This window comes from Solanum pennellii, chromosome 6 (assembly GCF_001406875.1).
Source record: "Solanum pennellii chromosome 6, SPENNV200".
NCBI classification, from domain to species: domain Eukaryota; kingdom Viridiplantae; phylum Streptophyta; class Magnoliopsida; order Solanales; family Solanaceae; genus Solanum; species Solanum pennellii.
Window position 1 is genome coordinate 285,537 of NC_028642.1, and position 20,274 is coordinate 305,810.

A 20,274-nucleotide genomic window follows, 5' to 3' on the forward strand; every position below is an offset into this window, starting at 1 on the left:
TATCAAGCAAAACCACAACCAAGGGAATGGACTTGATAGAATAAGCAGGGAAAGAAGATTCTATTGAGCTTGACTCTAGTCCGACTTTGTGAAATGACTAGAGAGGTGTATAAGTGGGAGTCGAAAGGCGAAAGTGAAATTCCACTACTTTTAACGTTATTTTACTTATTCTATGAATCGGAAGCGGGGCACTGCCCCTCTTTTGGACCCAAGACTCGCTTCGCGGGCCGATCCAGGCGGAAGACATTGCCAGGTGGGGATTTTGGCTGGGGCGACACATCTGTTAAAAGATAATGCAGTTGTTTGTATATATATATATATATACACACTTAAATTTTCTAGATTACAACAAGCATATAAGGTGGGAACCAATTTATCAACTTTTAGAATTAGATTCTATGTTTTCACACTTAATTTTTTTTTTAAATTAGTTATTTATTACTTGAAAATTTTTGTTAACAATTCATACAATGATTAGATTAGTGAAAGAGTGTTTTTCAACGTTGAATTGATGAAATATCACCTAAATTAATAACTGAAAAATAAATATTTGAAGAAATAATTTATAAAAAACATTAAGTAAATATTTGAAGAAATCATTTATAAAATAATATATTAAGTAAATAATTTGCATCTAAAAAGTGTAAGAAAAGTAAAATTTAAATGTACACATATCAATTAAGTTTGTTTAGATTTTAGAGGCACATTTAGATTTTAGGTCACTAATTATGAAAATTTCGCGTTAGACCTTTACATATGTTGAGTCGCCCCTTGCTATATGTTTCTCCGGCAAATTGATTTACACCACTGTTCAAGCAGTTCTGCCTTTTATCCCTTTAGCTAATATCCGTTTGTTGTTGCTTCCTGCGCCATTAGAGCCCTTTGCGATGGAGCACGAGCTCTCTTCCCCATGGCCAATGCATATTAGTAACCTACATTGAAGAAGGACTCATCGAGTAAAATTTTCTTAAGAAAAAACACTCATTAAAACACAAAATCAATACTATTTATTGAAACTATCGTCCTCTGAGTGACGGACCGTCACTTGGGTGATGAGTTGTCACTTAAGACGTCAAAACTGCTAAAGAAAATGACCTTACTGCTTAAATACATCACCCAAGTGTGACGGACCATCACAGACCTCTTCACACACTGTCAACTTGCAGTGTCTTTTTTAAGCGTAACTTTTTTATTCCCGACATGGATTGACAAACGGTCGGAAGAGTTTGAAAGAAGACTCATACACCTTTAATGTGATAGGTCATGAGTTACCTAGACCTTCATATTCTAACAAATATGGTTTTGTGAAGTTGACTCTTATATGAAGTTATGCGAAAACTTAGCCAGTAGGAAAGTTTTGAACTCGACATAGTCCTAGAGGTTCCTTATGAATCTAATTCAATTCGAGTACACTTAAAACACTTAGATATTGATCTTAGCACATATATATAACTAGTCCTAAAGAACGTATCTTGCACGTTTATCCCATATTATTGAATTATTATATAGAAAATATTGAAATTAACAATATTAACTTTTTCGTACATCATATTCGTTAAATAAAATTCAGTGAAATACTTTCTTTCTAAATCATAATAGTGGAATGTTGCATTTGCCATCAAGTAAGAAATATGTGAAGATAATTAAGATAATATAACATGTAATGGTATGAATATGTCGATATAACTTATCCTCAATAATCTCTCATTACGCACATTACACGTAGATCCCATATCCAATTTGAAAACATAAAAAAGAAAATTTTAGGAATAAATATAGCAAAACACTTACAAAGGAACCAATTTACATGAAATAATACCAAAATTTGAATTCTTGGAACACTTCCTAACATCTTCGGGAGATACTTATCCTTCATCTACATCATTTACAATAAAAACTAAAATATAAAAACTATTAGTGTATACACGAGTATATATCTTAATTTCATTCTAATTCATATGTAGTGATAAAAATCTATTGCCTTCCAAACATTCATCCTCTATTTACCAATATTATCACAGATGATGGCGTCTTCGATCCAAATGCAACACTAATACTACTATTCCTAACAGTTCTAAAAGACAATGGTACTCTTTTTCTTCTATACCTAAAAGATCTACTGTAAAGAAACCAAAAAAGTAAATAAAATAAAGAAAGAGAAATGATAAAAGAAAAATGAGAATAATTCTTAATCGGAGAGAATTTGACATATTGGAGCAAAATGAGGTAAACAACATAATAGTTAGATATGATCATCATTATTATCTAGAACAATTTTCTTCCAAAGATGGAAGCTAGGTAAGATCTGAAACATGGAAAATTAGGCCCTAACAAAATAAGGTGAAAAATTAAATGGAAGAATATATATATATATATACTATGTAAAATGACAAATAATGGAAGAAGAGAGTTTAATTCACTCATCCAAAGTATGTAAATCAGTGAAATCACCAATTTCAATTCCTCCGATAATTACCTAAAAACTAAATATTAAACGAAATCTTCTCCAAATATGAAAATATATTAGTTAATGTTAAAAATCAACTTTGTGAATAGATGGATGTCAACCTCAGTGAAAATTTCCAATATCCATTTCTAACATTGCATGCTCCATATGAAGTTTTAGAATTTATACACATTTTCTTGTGGCCACCTCTTTGCTACACAAATATTATATATAGCTCTCAAAATTAACTACCCTAGCAACTCTTCATTCTCTTTATTTTATATTATATTATAGCTGTGAAAATTTAGTACCCTTCAACTCTTCATTCTCGTATTTTTTATCATCATAATTATAATAACAATAATGTGAAAATTTATCTCATAATTAATTACCTGCATCTCTTCATTCTCCTTGTAACAATAGGTGAATATTTATAAGTAGAGGGAGAATAATTTAGATAAGGAAGGAAATGAAAAGCCAACATACGGAGAAAACCATCAAGTGGGTACATGATGATTAGCATTAGTATGATAATGTGATATGATTATTATTTAATTAATTAATTTTCATTACTTTTTTTTATTTAATCCAGAAATATTTTCGTAATTCAACTTTTGACTGAGATGTTTCTCACTTTTAGTAATATATGATATGATATAATGATGATTATAACTTTCTGTCAATGATTCCCAAGGATATCGTTGTAAATTTCTGCTCAAAGTGACAGTCTTTCCATTATATAGAGAAAATAAACATTACACATCCATAAAGATACACAATTTCTATCCCGAAAGATCAGTTATTCTATCTCTACAAATCTGCTATTTAATTCCTCTAAATATGCCTTGCTATCCCTCCAAATCAGCTATTCAATCACAATTTTTATTCTTTTGATTCTACAACAAATGAATAATCATGGATGAAAATAAATTCAAAACACAAGATATGGAGTAGAAAAGAAAATGAATTAGCAAACAAGCACCTGCCAACTTCACCTGTGATAATGTACTATTTCATTTCAAGTTGAATTTTCACCAAAGAGGAGAAAATGAAATGAAAACAAGAAGAGTCAACAATTGAATCATTCCCGAAATCGATTCAATTAAATCCAAAAATATAATTCTTCTATCCCTTCAATTATTATTTGCACCGCCTTTTCCACCACACAACTTGTTAGTGATATCATTTGCTTTGGGTCTAGGACCGCAAGGCATTAAAACATATCACTACATTAGTCTCATGAGGTCTCCTAACTTTTATACTAAATAACTCTTATGTATTTTTGTCGATATGGACTTCTTATCCTACCTCTCTTATGGACTTAACCTCCTCGTTGAGTTTTGCCCCACCATTGTGATTTTCCCCACCACTTGAGATTTCTGAAGACCTAGCAAAGATGTTTTCCTCAACTTATTGGAATTTGTCCAAATTCAGATTAACTTTACCTTGTATCGACACAGTTAACACAAAAGTTACTCTAATACCATCTGTAATTGCCTAATCCACTAGTGATATTGTTCTATCTGGACATAGACCTAGACAACTTTTAAAGGCATCATTAAAGTAAAAGGTCTACGTACTTTTATATACTTAACATCTATCATGCGTTTTGCTTACATGTTACTTCTTATCCTAAGTTTGGGTAACACATACAACCTCTCTCCTGATTTTCTAAAGAAAAAAAATCATTTTTACTTTAAAAACCAAGCATGAGATAATTTTTTTAGTACTTTGATCTAATAAGTGATTATTAAAAAATAATTTGAACAAGCGATTCAAAATAAACGAAATATGCGCCTGATAGTTGGTCATAGAAACCTGAAATTTATATAAAATCGAACAACTTGTCTACATAATAGAAGATTTGCACATTTTGGTCTAGATTTACATTGAACAATAGGCTCCACCGCTAAAGCCCATCCAAATCAGACTCAATAAATAATTCAAACATAAAGACCCTGCATATTGGTTTTGCACCAGCTTAAAAACTACAATTGAAATCAGGTAAAAGACCATGCATAATGTTTTTTAATCAACAATAGTGTCACGCCCCGAGCCTACACCCTGGACGTGGCCGACACCCAATGAACATTGCTAGACTTGGGCGGACCCTTGTCATGACTTACTTAACTCAGCGGAAGACTTAACTCAATACAAGAAACATTCTCATAAAAATAACTTGAAATAAGTATCTTGGCCAAAATGGCACTTAAATCTCATAGTAAAACATCTGCAATACAAAGAAGAGACTCAAACTAAACTATCTAAAGCCTCTATAATACTAAGATGAATGTTGGGACAGACCCCACAACATTCTATAAAAAGAAAAGACTGAAAACAGTAAATGTGTGTCATTCGGAATGCAAGGAGGCCCACCACTAACTCCGAGTGCTTAGCTGGATCAACGAGGCACTGGGTGATGCTGATCCTGGTAACCTACTTCCTACAATTTAACTTAATGAGTTTTTTTGCAATAACCCAGGGAAGAGTAAACCTTTTTAAGACTACTGCATTTAATTTCTCCAGATTCAAACCCTCCAAATTTATCATCCCCGTAATATTTGGTGTTTGCATCGGTCTTCTAGGAAAGATCAGATCTAGCCATCGTAGACACGATAAAAACTCCTATTCACAACAAACAGACATTAATTTGAGTTTATGGAACTAATATCTTATTCAATTTAAATACCAACATCAAATTCTAGGAAAAGCAGAAAGTAAAATGTATCTCAATAAAACAATACCTTTCTTTTTGTGCATAAATCATACAGTAAACTCCACCAGAGATAGAGATGAACAAGCCTTTAAGGTTTAAAATTTTCTGGCAATGACTCCCAGGGATATTGCTGTCAATTTTCTGTTGAATGCTCCTCAAAGTGATAGAGTCTTTTCATTATATAGAGAAAATAAAGATTACATCCTAAAGATACACCATTCCTATCCCTAAAGATCAACTATTCGATCTCTACAATGCATCCTGGCATGACCTGTTAGACACCAAAAATAGCACGAAACATTGTCCAGATCTTTCTAGTGAAGGTGCAGTGAAGCAGTAGATGATTTACACATTCACGAGCACTTTCACACAAAAAGCATCTGCTGGCTGCTGCAGAGAACAAGCTTCGGGGGTAGCGATCCAAGTGAAACAGGTGTCTTCCAAATTGTTCTCCATGACCAGTCCTTTTGAATGCTTCCCATATTCCCCAAAAATTTCTATAACATACTTTGACAATAAACTTTCCATCTTTCTGAAACTTCCACCACAGTGAGTAAGCAAAAGCAACCTGATCATTGAGAGAGATAGCCTCCAATTTCAGCAGCAATTCATTTACATTTCAAATTCCCAGATAAATAGGTCGTTCACAGGACCAGTGAACTTTACTTTGACAATATTACTATTGTATGAAGATGTCAATTCCCAATAAGCATCCAGCACTCTTGGATCATATATAAATTTCCAAAAGTATGTTCTTAAATAATTTGAAAATGATGTTGACCATTCATCAATGGTTATATCCTATCAGATTTTAACAAGTTTTATTTCAATTTCAGGAAAACCAAAATAATTCATACTATATGTTTCAGGACAGAAGGATGTAGTTGATCATGTCAGCTCTGGTGTTCCATTTATGGATGAAGACATGATGTAGCAATTTTTAAGTTAAAGACAGTCGTCATCTATTAAAAAAAATACATAGAAACTGATAATACTTGAAGACAACGATAAAAAGACTACCTGAAGATAACTAAATAGCATTTAAAGTGATATTAACAGACTTATAATGTGTACACACAAGGAAACTCACTTCTACTTTTTAGGAAAATCAATATGGTCACCCTTTCTTCCCATATTAAGAAACATCTGATTTCTAAAAAAACAAAGTCTGAAAAAAAAAAACTCAAGATATTTAATTACCTCCTCAATTTTAAAAATCTCAAGCAGCATCTTAAGTGCAATCAATCAGCTTCTGCAATTGCATAGTAAGCCATTTCTTTTGCATGGATAAAAGGGTAATTGTATCACAGTGATAGCACAGCCGAATAAACCAAGCGAAAGAAATATTCACTTCTTATTTTTCAAGTGAAGCTCGGGTATCATGTCAAGGACTAAAGGTTTATCCCCTATAATGTTTACCAATAACTTAGTTGTAGATGCATCAAATGAGAAGCCTCTTCCGGTCATTTCCTTCATGAAAATTGTCATTTCACTAATTCTGCTGCACCTGAGGAATCCTTGCACCATAACATTGTAGGTGACATTGTTTGGATAACAATTGTTGCCCACCATTTTCATAAGCATATCTTTAGCTTCATCTAATAATCCTTGTAAACAAAATCCATTAATCATTGTAGTGTATGTTTTCACATTCGGAAGCAATCCCATTGAAAAAAGCTTCTCAAAAAGAGCATGAGCTTCGTCAAGTTTACCATTTTTGCACAATCCATTAATGACAACATTGTAAAATTCAATATCAGTATTTTCTCCCTTTTTTTCCAACTTATTAAAGAGTGAAATCGCTTCTTCAACAAGTCCATACTTAAAATAACCATTGAGCAAAATGTTATGAGTGTACAAATCAGGAATATACCCTGCAGATAGCATCTCAGCATAGATATTTTTAGCAGATCCAATTCTTCCGACATCAACCAGACCTTGCAAGATAGTGCTATAGGTGGAAGTACTAGGCTTTGGTCCCTTTTGAGAAATTTCACAAAATAATTGCATGGCCTCAGGCAATTTCTTTTTCTTACAGTACCCATTTATTAGTATGTTGTAGCTAATAATGCTAGGCTCAATGCACTTATTTATCATGAAATCAAAAAGTCTCCTCGCTTCATCAAGTTGACCAGTCAAACAATATCCATCCATTATTGAATTGTAGGTGACTATGTTAGGCTCTACACCTTTTTCGATCATGTATCCCATTACTTCCTTGGCCTCTTCGACTTTTCCTTCTTTGCAGAGTCCATCTGTTAGTATGGTGAAGGTTTGTACATTTGGATAAATATTAAGGTTTACCATCTCAGAGAAGAAAGTCTTACACTTTTCCCATTCACCAAGCTTACACATACCATCAATTATTGAGTTATATGTAACTATGTCTGGAGGAATATCTTTCTGCTTCATCTCATTCATAAGATTGATAGCAACATCTAAGTTCCCATCTTTGCAAAGGGCATCTATAATGATGTTGTAGTTAATTATGTTGGGTTTAGTGTTGTTCCCTTGTTCCATTAACCGGAGCAAACTCAAAGTCTTCTCTGTATGACCCCTTTTACTAAGCCCATTCATGACGGTTGCATACATGACGGTGTTGGGCTCACAAATCTTCTCCCTCACCACCTTTTTGAACAATTCAACAGCATCTTTCACCTTATTTTCAGCAAAGATTCCCCTTAATAGGGTGTTAAAGGTGACAACAGTAAACGGAATACCATTCTTGAGGTAAATGGGTAACACCGAAAATGCACAATCAACACGATGCATCAGGCAATAACTATTAATGACAATATTTAAGATGATTACATTGATTGGGATACCCAATTTCTGCATTTCTCGAAAAAGAGAAACAACAGCAGAATAATGCTTCATATTTATCATAGTCTTAAATAATTTAGAAAATTCAACAACTGATGGAAGAGGCTTCATTGTAACCATTTGCTTAAAGAGAATCACAGCATCATCTAAACAGTTGATGTTAAACCCACAATCAAATTTAGAAATGGATTTATTACTAAAAATTCTCACTGAAATTGCCGTAAAACAAGAATGAGAATTAGGAGACAAAGAGAGAAAAGGAATACCATTGCGCACACAATATCTCCTCATCTCCAATGCCAAAGGATTATTTCTCACTCAATTGCTCAATAATTTTCAGCTCATGTTACCTAATTTCGCAGCATACTTGTGCGGCTCTTTGCAATGACCCGCCATATAACCAGTGTCATGTAAGTTAAACGAAAGATGTCAAATAAGTCTTTGTTCTGTTTTTTTTTGTGACAAATTGACTGAGAGCCTGTTTGGCTCAGCTTAAAAGCTGGTCAAACTGACTTAAAAGCTGATTTTTAACTTATTTAGCTGTTTGACAATACTTAAAATAACTTATCTTAAGTTAAAAAAAACTTATTTTAAGCCAAAAGTTAAAAGCTGGGGTAGAGGTGCTTTTTTTTTTTTTTAACTTATAAGCTGTTTTAAGTTCACCACATTTTTATCTTTTTGCCTTAATATTTTTATACAATCTCCAAATTATCCACATAACCCTAACATCTCTTTCTTCCATTTTTCCCTTTTCACGTTTCGCATAGCAACTTCAGCACTTTTATCCAAACACATAATTGCTTATTTTAAAAATAAGTTTCAGCACTTTCAAAAGTACTTTTTTAAAGCTGCTTTTATTAAGCCCATCCAAACGGGCCTTAAGTACTTGTTAGATTTTCTTTAAAATGTAATTAAATGTAAAAAAAAATATTTCATTTTTTAACTTTTATAATTCAAATCAAATTATTTTTTTAAAAAATAAAAAATTATTTCCATCTTCTTCTTTCAACGTTTTCTCTTTTGTTCTTCTTCATTTTTCTTAGAAATTCAAAAATTCGATTATCTCCATTATTTTTATCCTCATCTCCAATCATGATTCTCTCCTCTTTTTGAACTGAAATCGTGTTCGACTTAAAATGGGTAAGTTATTTTTTTGAAAGATTTTATAATTTTTTGAAATTTTTTTCTTGGATTAATGAACAATATAACGTTCTATAGATGTTAAAATTGAATAATGATGTAATGGTGCCTATTATTTATTGTTTTTGAAAGACAATCAACTAACCCAAAAAATCCCTCATTTTGAAGAAATTTATATGCATTGTTAACTTTCAGTGAAAAGTCATTTTTTGTTGCTTTTGTTGTTGCTTTTGTGGTCATCTTGTTAATATGATTTTAAAAATCTCTCTAGACAACGAAGTGTAGAGTGAACAAATGTTTACGGTGTCTTATCGGAAAGGTTACAATTATTTGTAAAAGTTGCAACCCTTCATTAAGGTCACAATCTTTCATAAAAGTATCAACTCTTCATTAAAGTCGCAAATTTTCATAAAAGTTAAACTTTTACAATTTCACAACTTTTCATGAAAGAGGAAGATTAGTTTTGTAAATAAATAAATTAAAAGAGAATTCTGATTTGTGGTGACGTCACGTAGACGGACGTAAGATTATATATATATATGTTGTTACATAAACATAAAAACTCATAAATGGTAAAACTATTAAAATTATCAACCCTAATTAAGGATTAATATGGTACTAAGACAACTTAAAATCAAATTTTGAAAATATTGTATTGAAGGACTGCTGCAATCTCTCAAAATATATATGTATGGTGTTTTGAACTTCAAAGAGAAGGTTGAAAGATATACTATAAAATTGCTACTTTTGAAATAAATCTTTCTTCAAATGAAAAACTAATATTTTTCCTTGTTTAGAGTCTTTTTGATCTAATTAGAAATTTTTATATTTGTGTAAAATAGTAACTCATATATTCACTTAATTGATATGTAAGTTACAAGACATCCCAAAAGTTTTTATATTCATAACAAGAGTAGCACATGTAAAACTATAGATTTAAAAAATAAAGTACAATCTTCACATGATTAATGAACAAAAAAAGTGGAATTAAAGAGGAGCTAAGAAAAAAAGAGTACAATTTTATACAATCTTTCACCAAATTTATCTCCCTTCAGACTTGACCAATTGCGAGAAAACTTTACTCATGGAAACTCCAGATAGATCATCTAAATTCGAAGCTTCGAATTGCATTGCTGAAGTAGTGGCATTGACGTGACTGAAATCGTTTACCTGAGGAGAGAGTTCTCCGATGAGATTGCTACTGTTCTCGTCAGGATCGACTTGAATAACTGCCTCTTGTAGTTGAAGTGCATACTCGAGATTCCACAGCACGTCGCCCATTGAAGGCCTGTCCACGCCAAAATCAGCCAAGCATTTCTCGGCTGTTTCACCGAACTTCCTAAGGGAATCCGGTCTTATTTTTCCAGCGAGATTGGGATCTATGATTTGCTCTAGTTGTCCCTTCTTCTGCCACTTCATCGCCCATTCAGCTAAATTAACCATCTCCCTTGGAAGAGACGGATCGATTACAGGCCTAGCACAAAGAACTTCAAACAGAACAACACCAAAAGAGTAAACATCACTTTTCTCGGTCAATTGCTGCCTCCTGAAATATTCGGGATCTAGGTACCCGAAGCTCCCTTTCACTGCCGTGCTAACATGTGTTTGATCGAGCTCGGGTCCTGCCTTAGAAAGTCCGAAATCAGCTACTTTTGCCATCATATTCTCATCAAGCAATATGTTTGCTGATTTGACATCACGATGTATAACTGCTTTGGCGTAGCTAGTATGAAGGTAGTGTAGACCTCTGGCTGCCCCAATACATATCTCCAGCCTCTGTTTCCAGCTCATACTAGGCATATCCGAACCATACAGATGGCTCTTGAGGGTCCCATTTTCCATGTACTCGTACACGAGAATCATCTCATTCTTTTCATCACAGTATCCAATCAATGAAACAAGATGACGATGACGGAACTGAGAGAGCATCTCTATTTCAGTTTGGAACTCTCTAAGACCTTGTTGGGAGCTAGGATTACCCCTCTTAATAGCTACGTTTGTGCCATCGTTTAAAACTCCCTTGAATACCTTACCAAAGCCACCTATCCCAATGACCAAACTCTCATCAAACTTTTTGGTTGCTGCTAGCATGGCTGCAAAAGGAATGCGATAACTCAAGTTAGAAGCAGCACTTAAGGTCGTCCCGTTTGAGTATTTGCTTCCCATAGTATGAGACAAGCCACCACCACCAATAGACAAAGGAATCCATGTTTTCGACAGGCCAAGTTGTTCCTGCTTTCTTCTTCTGCGCATACAAAACAGAAAACCAATCACGAGCAACACAAGTGTCACGCCTACAACCGCGCCCACGATGACTCCGATATTCTTTTTCGAACCCGAGCTCGATGGAGGAGGAATAGAGGAAACATCAGCAAGGCTGCCTCGAGAGTTATTCAACTTCAATAGTTCTACTCCATTTAGAAAGGCATCTGGAAACCCACTCTTTGGAGATGGGCCAATACTAATGCTAATGTTGTTGGTATTAGCTTGTGGTGTCACAAAATCCACGTAATACGCGGTAGCCAATCTGCTCTGAACTTTAGAACTCAGATCAAAATCAGAAGCTATATTCGACGAATCAACATACATATTAAACAACAGCTGATTAGCAGCTGTACTCACAATATCACACAAATGTAATCGAATGAAATACTGGAAACCAACATCCACATTGAACACCCACGTCACATTAAAATTAGCACTAGCATCATTACCAGCACCATCCACATTCATCTTAGTACAAGTACCATAAACACTCGGTGGTGCTATATCCGACGTTGCTCCACCCGCTAAATACTTTACAGATCCAATCTTCGACAAGGACTTTGCAAAATCCGGCTGTGTCAAGTAATCCTTATCAGGAACCCAACTCCTCCATAGTGTATCGTTTTCAGACGATACAGCTGGTCCACCCATATTCACTCTAGCAACTGTTTCAAGTGCTTGTGCATACATACCACTAAACACCCCAGATGGACCAAACGTCGAGGCATCATCAGTTATAAGACTATCAGGTACAGAGACAACTTCCAAAGCATTTACATAAGCAAATGAATCACTCAAAGGAGAAAAAGTGATGACAAGATCACCCGTCGTTACGTTAACAGAAAACTCCTTAACAGATACATCTTTTTTAGGACTAAAATTTCCAAGGAGCACATTTTGTTGAGTTGAAACAGAGAAAGTTGCTAAACTCATATCATAAGATTGGTACACAAAGGGGGAAAAATGAAGACGGATCCAATGCCTACCAAGTTTAGTAATAGGGAATTTATAACTAGAAGTTTGAGTAAAAACTCTAGCAGTCTGATAAATGGGTGAATCACTAGACTTTGTATTATCAGCTAATATATCTTGAGAAACTGACAGAAACTTAGAACCAGAACCAGATTTATCAGACACAAAAACCCTATTACCAAAATTAGTATCTTTTGAAGATCCACAGTCTATTAAGTACTCATCTACTGGATCAAATCCATAACAAACACAGAAAAAACCCAACAACAGTATAAAAAATAAACTATTTGATGACAACATTTCAAAACCCCAACAATTCTATTTTCAAGAATTGGAAAAAGATTTCAACTTTAACTACAGTACAAGAACAAAAAGATTGAACCTTTTTGATTAAATGTGCTCCAAGAATGAGATTGCCCAGATTTGGAATGGGTGAATAGAAGCCAAACCACAAATTTTTTTATTTTTATTTTTTGTTGAAGGGGTAGTGAAGAGTATCTTTTTAGAAAGAAAAAAAACAAAGAAAGAGAGAGAAGCAAAGGATGTTTCTTTGCATAATAACAGCACAAATCTAGCAAGGTACAGGCCAACTCAGATGCATAACAGCTAGTGGAATAATAAGAACAACTATTTTTCAGTTTTTTTTTTTTTTCTGAAGACTTGATTTGACCCAAAAATTTTAAAAAGATATTTTTCATTTTAAAATTTATAAATTATAGATATTTGTGATGTGTATAAATCATCATAAAATAAATGTTCTAAAATTACTCTCATTGGTAAAACATAGATGTATTTTTATACTTTGTTATTTTTTAAAATCAATGCTTCTATTTTGGTCATTAGCTTTGAAATTATGTATTTAATCAACCTAAAAAAATTAAATAATTAATTTATATTCATTGATCAACTTAATTAATCAAAATAAATTAATTCATGTTCGTTTATAAAAAAAAAAAACTTGACTTCAACAAAATACAACATAAAATACAGTGGTAAGGTTATTTGTTTTTTAAAGGGCATGAAACATAAAATGGTGAGTTGGTGACAACTAAATAGAAAAGGATGGAGTATATTCAAAACAAACAAGATGCAAAATAAAGCCAACAAGTGCATGGTTGAGTGGTTGAGAGGCGGCGGGTCTTTCGTGGAATCGATTTCAATTTATGTCTGCTACTTAGTCGTGATCTTGTTACATGAGGTTTACCTAACATGATTTATATCTCTAGTATGGCTCGCAAGTTGTCGCACAGTACGTAGATTAACAAAATATTCACTCAAAGGACAAAATTTATGAATTACCCTCGACATTTCAAAAAAAATAAAAATACAATAAAATATAATTTTTTCATGTAAAAAAATTGAAGACCGGAAAAATATTTAAAGAGAATTATTTATTAACCTTTTTTTTCACTTTAGGACTAGAAATCAGCGGCGAAGCAACCGGATCAATTGAGGTTAATCACTAAAAGAATAATTACATTCAATATATAAACATAAATATAAAAAAATGTATTTAATTATTCTCTTTGTTTAATAAAAGTTGTACCTCTTAATAAAAATAGTTGTTTAATAATATTTATTTAATTTAAAAATTAAAAGATAATTTACTTTTTGTGTCTATTTTATCCTTGCTAGTAAATTCAATTTATCATTTAACACATTTCTTTAAGCATTAAATTTAATAAATGTCAAATGATAAAATAATAATATTACTTCTATTATTTATTATCTTTTAATGAGTGTGTCAAGTCAATAGTGAACAATTATTATTTAACAGAGAAAGTATTCATATTTAAACGAGTTTTAATGAAATTTTTTGTCTCTACCATTAGTTTGAAATCCTGATCTGATTCTACTAACTCTCTTTTTAGAGTTAAAGGGTGTAAAACATATATTCTCCGTGTCCAATAATATTTGTTTACTATTAATTTTGCATACTTTTTAAGTAATTAATAATAAGACAATTTTACTATATCAATATCTATTTGAATATAATAAATATAACGTTTTAAAAAATATAATAGAAAAATGACTATAAATAATAATAATGGTAAACTATGAACTAAGTGTAAAATTATCTATTGATTTTATAAAATGAAAAAATTTTCTCAAAATAGACGAGTACAAAAAAAAAGAAAATTAAACAAGTAATTAGGAACAACGGGAGTATAACAATTTCACAAAATTTTATACCTCAATTTTTCATCGTTTCATTTATTTATTTAAACTATCACTTCTTTTGTATTAAAATGCATGTCGATATTGAGTTAACCTACCCCTATTATTGAGGGACAATAATATTTTGGCACCTCAGTATCAAACTTTGTTTTAATACACATGAGAGGATAAATTTGGATAAATAAATAGAATAACTATAAAATGACAATCTCTTTCATTTTGTAACTATAAAAACTGTCATTTTCACTCCAACAAATCCTACTTAAGTTGAAGAAAATCTTAGATTTTCTTTTCATCTAGAAACTTGACAATTTAGCTTCACCCAACACCAAAATTTTCCATTTTAAGATTTGTCCAATTGCATTAAACATCTAATTTGCTTCACTACTAAAAAAAATAAAATATTAAGCAAGGGACATTAGCAATCTTTTTTGCCTCCCTTGCTATTAAGAAGAAAGAGTCCTTGTCATTTTTTGCTTTGTTAAAAAATTAATGAGAAAAAAGTTTAAAAAATAATTTAATTTTAGCCGAAATTACTTTCACAATATCAAATTTTATGAAGAACTTTTTACCCCTATATTATTTAGTAGTGTATTTTAAAGTTATATATATGCCCACGTGGATCTGTTGCTATTTATATATAATGTCCATGTGGATACATATATACCTTTAAAATACATTATTAAATAGTGTCGGGTAAAAAGTCTTCCATAAAATTTGATATCATTACAACAATTTCGATCAAAGTTCAAATATATTTTAGTCTTTTTTCTCAAAACTAATTGTACATGAATAGATTTTTCCTTAAATCTTCAAGGAATGCATAATAGTATTTTTTTTTAAAAAAAAAAGTAAAATACAAAAGTTTCTCAATATTTCAATGTAAACCAATTTGTCATTCTTTGTTTTTCCATTGAACTAGTTTAGTGAGAAAAAAAAAACCTTTATAATACAAATATCTTCCTATGTTTAAATATTGTTGACCTACTATTTTTTGCTCAATTTCAGTGTCACAGGTTGGCCAAGTCTTTTCTCATCCCATGATGTACTGGCCACTTGAGTGACTACATCATGTGGGAGAATCAATTTGGCAATTCAAATAAGAAGTTAGACCAACCACTTTTTTTAATAAATTAATTAATAACATGTCATTTTGTGGTTGTTCACATTGATTCAAGACTTTCTAGTCATTAAGGAAACTCACTCTAGAGGCATTATTTATAATTAGAAAATTAATACATGTATATGTAAATATTTAGTACAAACTTAATAACCAAAAATAATTATGAATTTTTAATAAGTTTAAAATTGATAAATTAAAATTTTTTTGCTTCGTTTCTAGTCGAGTCGAAATTTACTTTTATCTTTACGTTCCATTTCACTATCACACAAGTTCCACTGAGGTCACTTTCTTTAGGTCTCGTTTCACTATCACATCTAATACCCCTCTCACATTATGTGGATGTGATTTATAACCTTTTTTTTTCTAACAATATAATGAAGTGAAAATAATTATTTGAATAGAATAAGCATTTATTGATCCTTCTCCCTTCTATTTTTCACTCAACTTATGTATTTAGATTATTTGTTATTATGTGTTGTTCACTTTATGTGATAGGCCAATAATTTTACCTTTTATTAGTGACGAGTTAAGTGATAATAAAAAAAAGGGTCAAAATGTTATCATCAGAATCAAGCTAAGCTAAAAAAACTCTATTAATTTTCTTATATTTACTATTCGACTATTCTTGTTTTATCCATTATTTGCATTATTTTACTTACTCATATCATAATCTCAAATTTAATATATGTGTCTTTTAAAGTTTGAAAACAAATTCAACTACAACTATTTTAGGGTAAATAATATGTGTCGAAAAATCAGTTATACCTAACGAAAATTCAACTAAAAATAAATTTAATTTTAGATATGTATCTCAAATAGACTTTATCAAAATTAATTTTGAATATTGTATCTAAAATTGTCAAAGAATGAATACAAATGAATTTATTTTTTTATTTTGAAAAGCAAACACAAATTAAATGACATCTCCAAATTTCGGGAAAATGCATAAGTATCCTTAATCAATGCTCGAAATTTCAGAGACACACTAATACTATACAAGGTTCTGTTACTTCCAAACTTATTTTATAAATAATTTTTTATCCCTTTTCGACCTATGTGGCACTATATTCTGCGCCGAACGCGGGTACAATTTTCTCAATGATATAGCCACGTAAGGTGAAAAGGGATAAAAAAAGTTATTTATAAAATAAGTTTGGAAAGAAGAATAATAAAACCTTAACATAATATAAATATATCTCTGAAATTTCAAACGTAGATTGGATGGTCGATAGTGGTGCATTTCCCCCCAAAATTAGGTATCAATACACTTCCCCAAGCGTGTGGGAGATAGGGAACATATTTTTCCTTCTTTGCCTCTTGGGTGGGATGGAAAGGGAACAAAAATTACTACTCATCTGTCTTTTTTGTCCATAGTTTAAGATTTTGACACTTAAATTAAGAAGTTATTTAATGGCGTTAATGTTACTAGTATGACATGGGATTGGTTTTTAATAAAATATTGTTTCCCTTTTAACATTTTTTTTCATTTCTAATTCTTTGTTGATTTTAAATCACTATTTTTTAATCATGAATTTATTTAGTTTACTCAATCGTTCTTATATTATATATTTTTCGTCATTTGATAATTGACTTGTAGATTATTTTTAAAAAAAAAAAATATTAAGAATATGTAAAGGAAAAATCTGGGAGAAAATTATAAAATGAAAACTGAAATTTTAACCTACAAGATGATTATTTAGGTAGTCAATTAATTAAGTTAATGAAAATTCCTCATTTGATTCTTATATATATATTGAATTGATTAGTTTTTTCATATCTAACCAACCGAATTAAAAAAAAATTAAGTTTTTTTATTTTCTCAATCTTTAAAAAGTTTGATTGCGTTTTACACTAAAATTAATTTAATTTTTACAAAATATGATGTAAATTCAAATAATAATAGTCAAGAGCATATATATATATATATATACACACACACATACACACGCACCTCTACATTAAAATTTTCTAACATTAAAAATAAAATAAAAATTGAATCAGTTTTTTCACTTTCATAAAACAAATGAATATATGTGAGTCATTTTTGTAAGAATAAAAATAAATATTAACTAATATATATATATATATATATATAACAATTTTAAATGGCAAACGTTAAGAAATATATCAAACTTTTTCTTTAATAACATAACTATGATAATAATATATATCACTAAATTATAAATATTATAATAACTAAAAAGTCGAAGATGGAGCAAATAGGCCACATGGGAGAATATCACTCCAAAATACCAACACTAAACAAATGGCATAAAATATTGAATAATTTTGATAATGAAGCTGTTAATTTACTTCTAAAGACAACTGTATAAATGAACTTGCTGTCTATTAGCTCATTTTCAAATTCAAACTAGATATAAGAGTCTGTGTCATTACACAGATCTAAAATATGTTATTCTTTAAAATTCTATTTTATGTGTACTAATAGAAATTTAAGAGTCAATTAATTTTTTTATATATTTTAAATTATTAATTATTGTGATTTAAAATATTTTTACGGCATTTAAAATAATATATGTTATTTCATCTGACTCAATTTATGTGACACTTACAAAATTTTAAGAGTCTATTATATTTTATTTAAAAATATTTAAGTAATTATTTTAATTTATAATACTTTTATGTAGTTTTAAATATTTGACGAACTAAACATAAAAATACGAAAAGCAATTTAAGATGAAAAAAGTACTGAATTACCATCAATTAGAAATAGACACGTCGAAAAAGATTTGCATATTTGTAGCCTCTTCTATGTAAATAATAAGAGCACACTATATAAATCCCATTAGTTTAGGTCATAACTATTAGGATTCACGATAGTTTCGATTATTACTTCTTGTGCCAAATTTCATTCTGATTATTACTTCTTGTGCCACATTTCATTCTTTGGATACATGTATCGAAATTCGACAATTACATGTATCCAATGAATTTAAAAACCAAAATAAATGTTTTATTCATTTGGATTAAATAGTTGTAATTGATCACCTAAATGAGTAGTTGACTACTCTAACAGATTTTGAATATCCTAAGCATATCAACATTCCAAATATATCGATAAATCATTTTATTTCTTTGTTTGCAATATATCTGAGAACTTTTTCATTTATTTACCAAGTATAGGTACATCCTTAATTACATGTATCTATATGTACATCTTATAATGTATATAAGTGATGCATAATAGTGATGCATGTATCTGAGATTCTTTTTAGAGTGATTTTCATAAGTACGTTCGTATCTATTATACATGATTATGTATATGAGTTATATCCTTTATATAATAAAAGCGTATATAACAACAATATCTAATGAAAGAATAGTTCAAATACACATGCATCTACTGTATTTTTGTATCTAATGTATAGTAAATATAGATTTACCAAATAATATTCATACAATTTATAAGCCAACATTCATTTACGAAGAATCCACGTTCTTCATACGTGTAGATGACCAGATTTGTATATTCTTGATGGATACTTCAGAAATAGGTCAAAAGTTATTGCATATATAATGAAAAAAATACATTAACTTGTTTGAATATAGGAAAAATTACATAAATTGATACATTTTAATAAATAATTACAGATTTTAGCTATACTTTTTATTTATTACCATTTATAGCAATATTATGTTAAATCTGCAATATGTATTAAAATTGAATTATGTATGCAATTTATATGAATTATAATTGTTTTTTGAAATATATTACGTTTGTTTGGTAAAAATTAGACATATTGTATTATAAGTGTATTAAAATATGTGATAAATGTATTAACTATCATTAAAACTTGTATTATATGTAAATGATAAATTGTTCTTTGTAATATGTATTAAACTTATATTACAAATGAATTAAAAGTGATTAAATGAAAAAAAATATTATTGCTATTAATGATAAATATTTTTTATTAGTAGTATATTTATGTAAATTTCCCTTGAATATATCTAACAAAATAAGATTCAAAACTTTTGAAACTAAGATACATATTATCAATTTCAGATACATATAGAAGAGATCATGTTTAATCCTTTTCTCCATTGTATCTCTGTCATTATCTACAACAACAACGATTAGTTAATAGAAATGCAACACACCATCATAAATTCATCTAAAACAGGATCAAAAAGTTAGTGGCATCTCGCATGAAAAATTTATATCCTGCATAACATCCTACGTATATTATGCCACGTAGAACGTAGGGTCTAAAATGTCAATTCTATATCTATTAATTCAATGAACCAAATGTCCGGCAAAAAATAATTTATGTTTTATAATATCTGCATTATTAATCAGTGAAGTATCCCTCTATAATTAACTTGATTTTAAATCAAACATTCCCATAAAATTTATATCTTGAATTTGCCATGAATAGACAAAAAGATAAAACAACAACAACACAACAATAATAGTATATCTAGTGTAGTCCTACAAAGTGGTGTCTAGGAGGATAATATGTACACAAATTTTATCTCACCTTAGACGCAGAGAAACTATTTTCGATAGACACTCAGGTCAACGGAAAAGATGAAACAAAAAAAGACAAAGCTTTCGGTAAGATTTGAATTCTATATATATCCAAGTGA

The 20,274-nt window shown here is 30.4% G+C and overlaps 2 protein-coding genes across 2 annotated transcripts; both read right to left on the minus strand.

Annotated features, from left to right (window-relative positions):
- Positions 1-4,594: 4,594 nt before the first annotated feature.
- LOC107021697 (putative pentatricopeptide repeat-containing protein At1g12700, mitochondrial) lies at positions 4,595-8,415 on the minus strand. The gene is made up of 3 exons (XM_015222401.2): positions 6,363-8,415; positions 5,191-5,730; positions 4,595-5,071 (listed from the first exon to the last, which is right to left on the minus strand). The coding sequence occupies exon 1, from the start codon at positions 8,274-8,276 to the stop codon at positions 6,510-6,512; it is 1,767 nt and encodes a 588-aa protein (XP_015077887.1). The 5' UTR covers positions 8,277-8,415; the 3' UTR covers positions 4,595-5,071; positions 5,191-5,730; positions 6,363-6,509.
- A 1,580-nt stretch (positions 8,416-9,995) lies between these two features.
- LOC107023448 (receptor-like protein kinase HERK 1) lies at positions 9,996-12,967 on the minus strand. The gene has a single exon (XM_015224142.2). It carries the CDS (start codon positions 12,660-12,662, stop codon positions 10,167-10,169), a length of 2,496 nt encoding a protein of 831 aa, XP_015079628.1. The 5' UTR covers positions 12,663-12,967; the 3' UTR covers positions 9,996-10,166.
- Between the last annotated feature and the right edge of the window lie 7,307 nt (positions 12,968-20,274).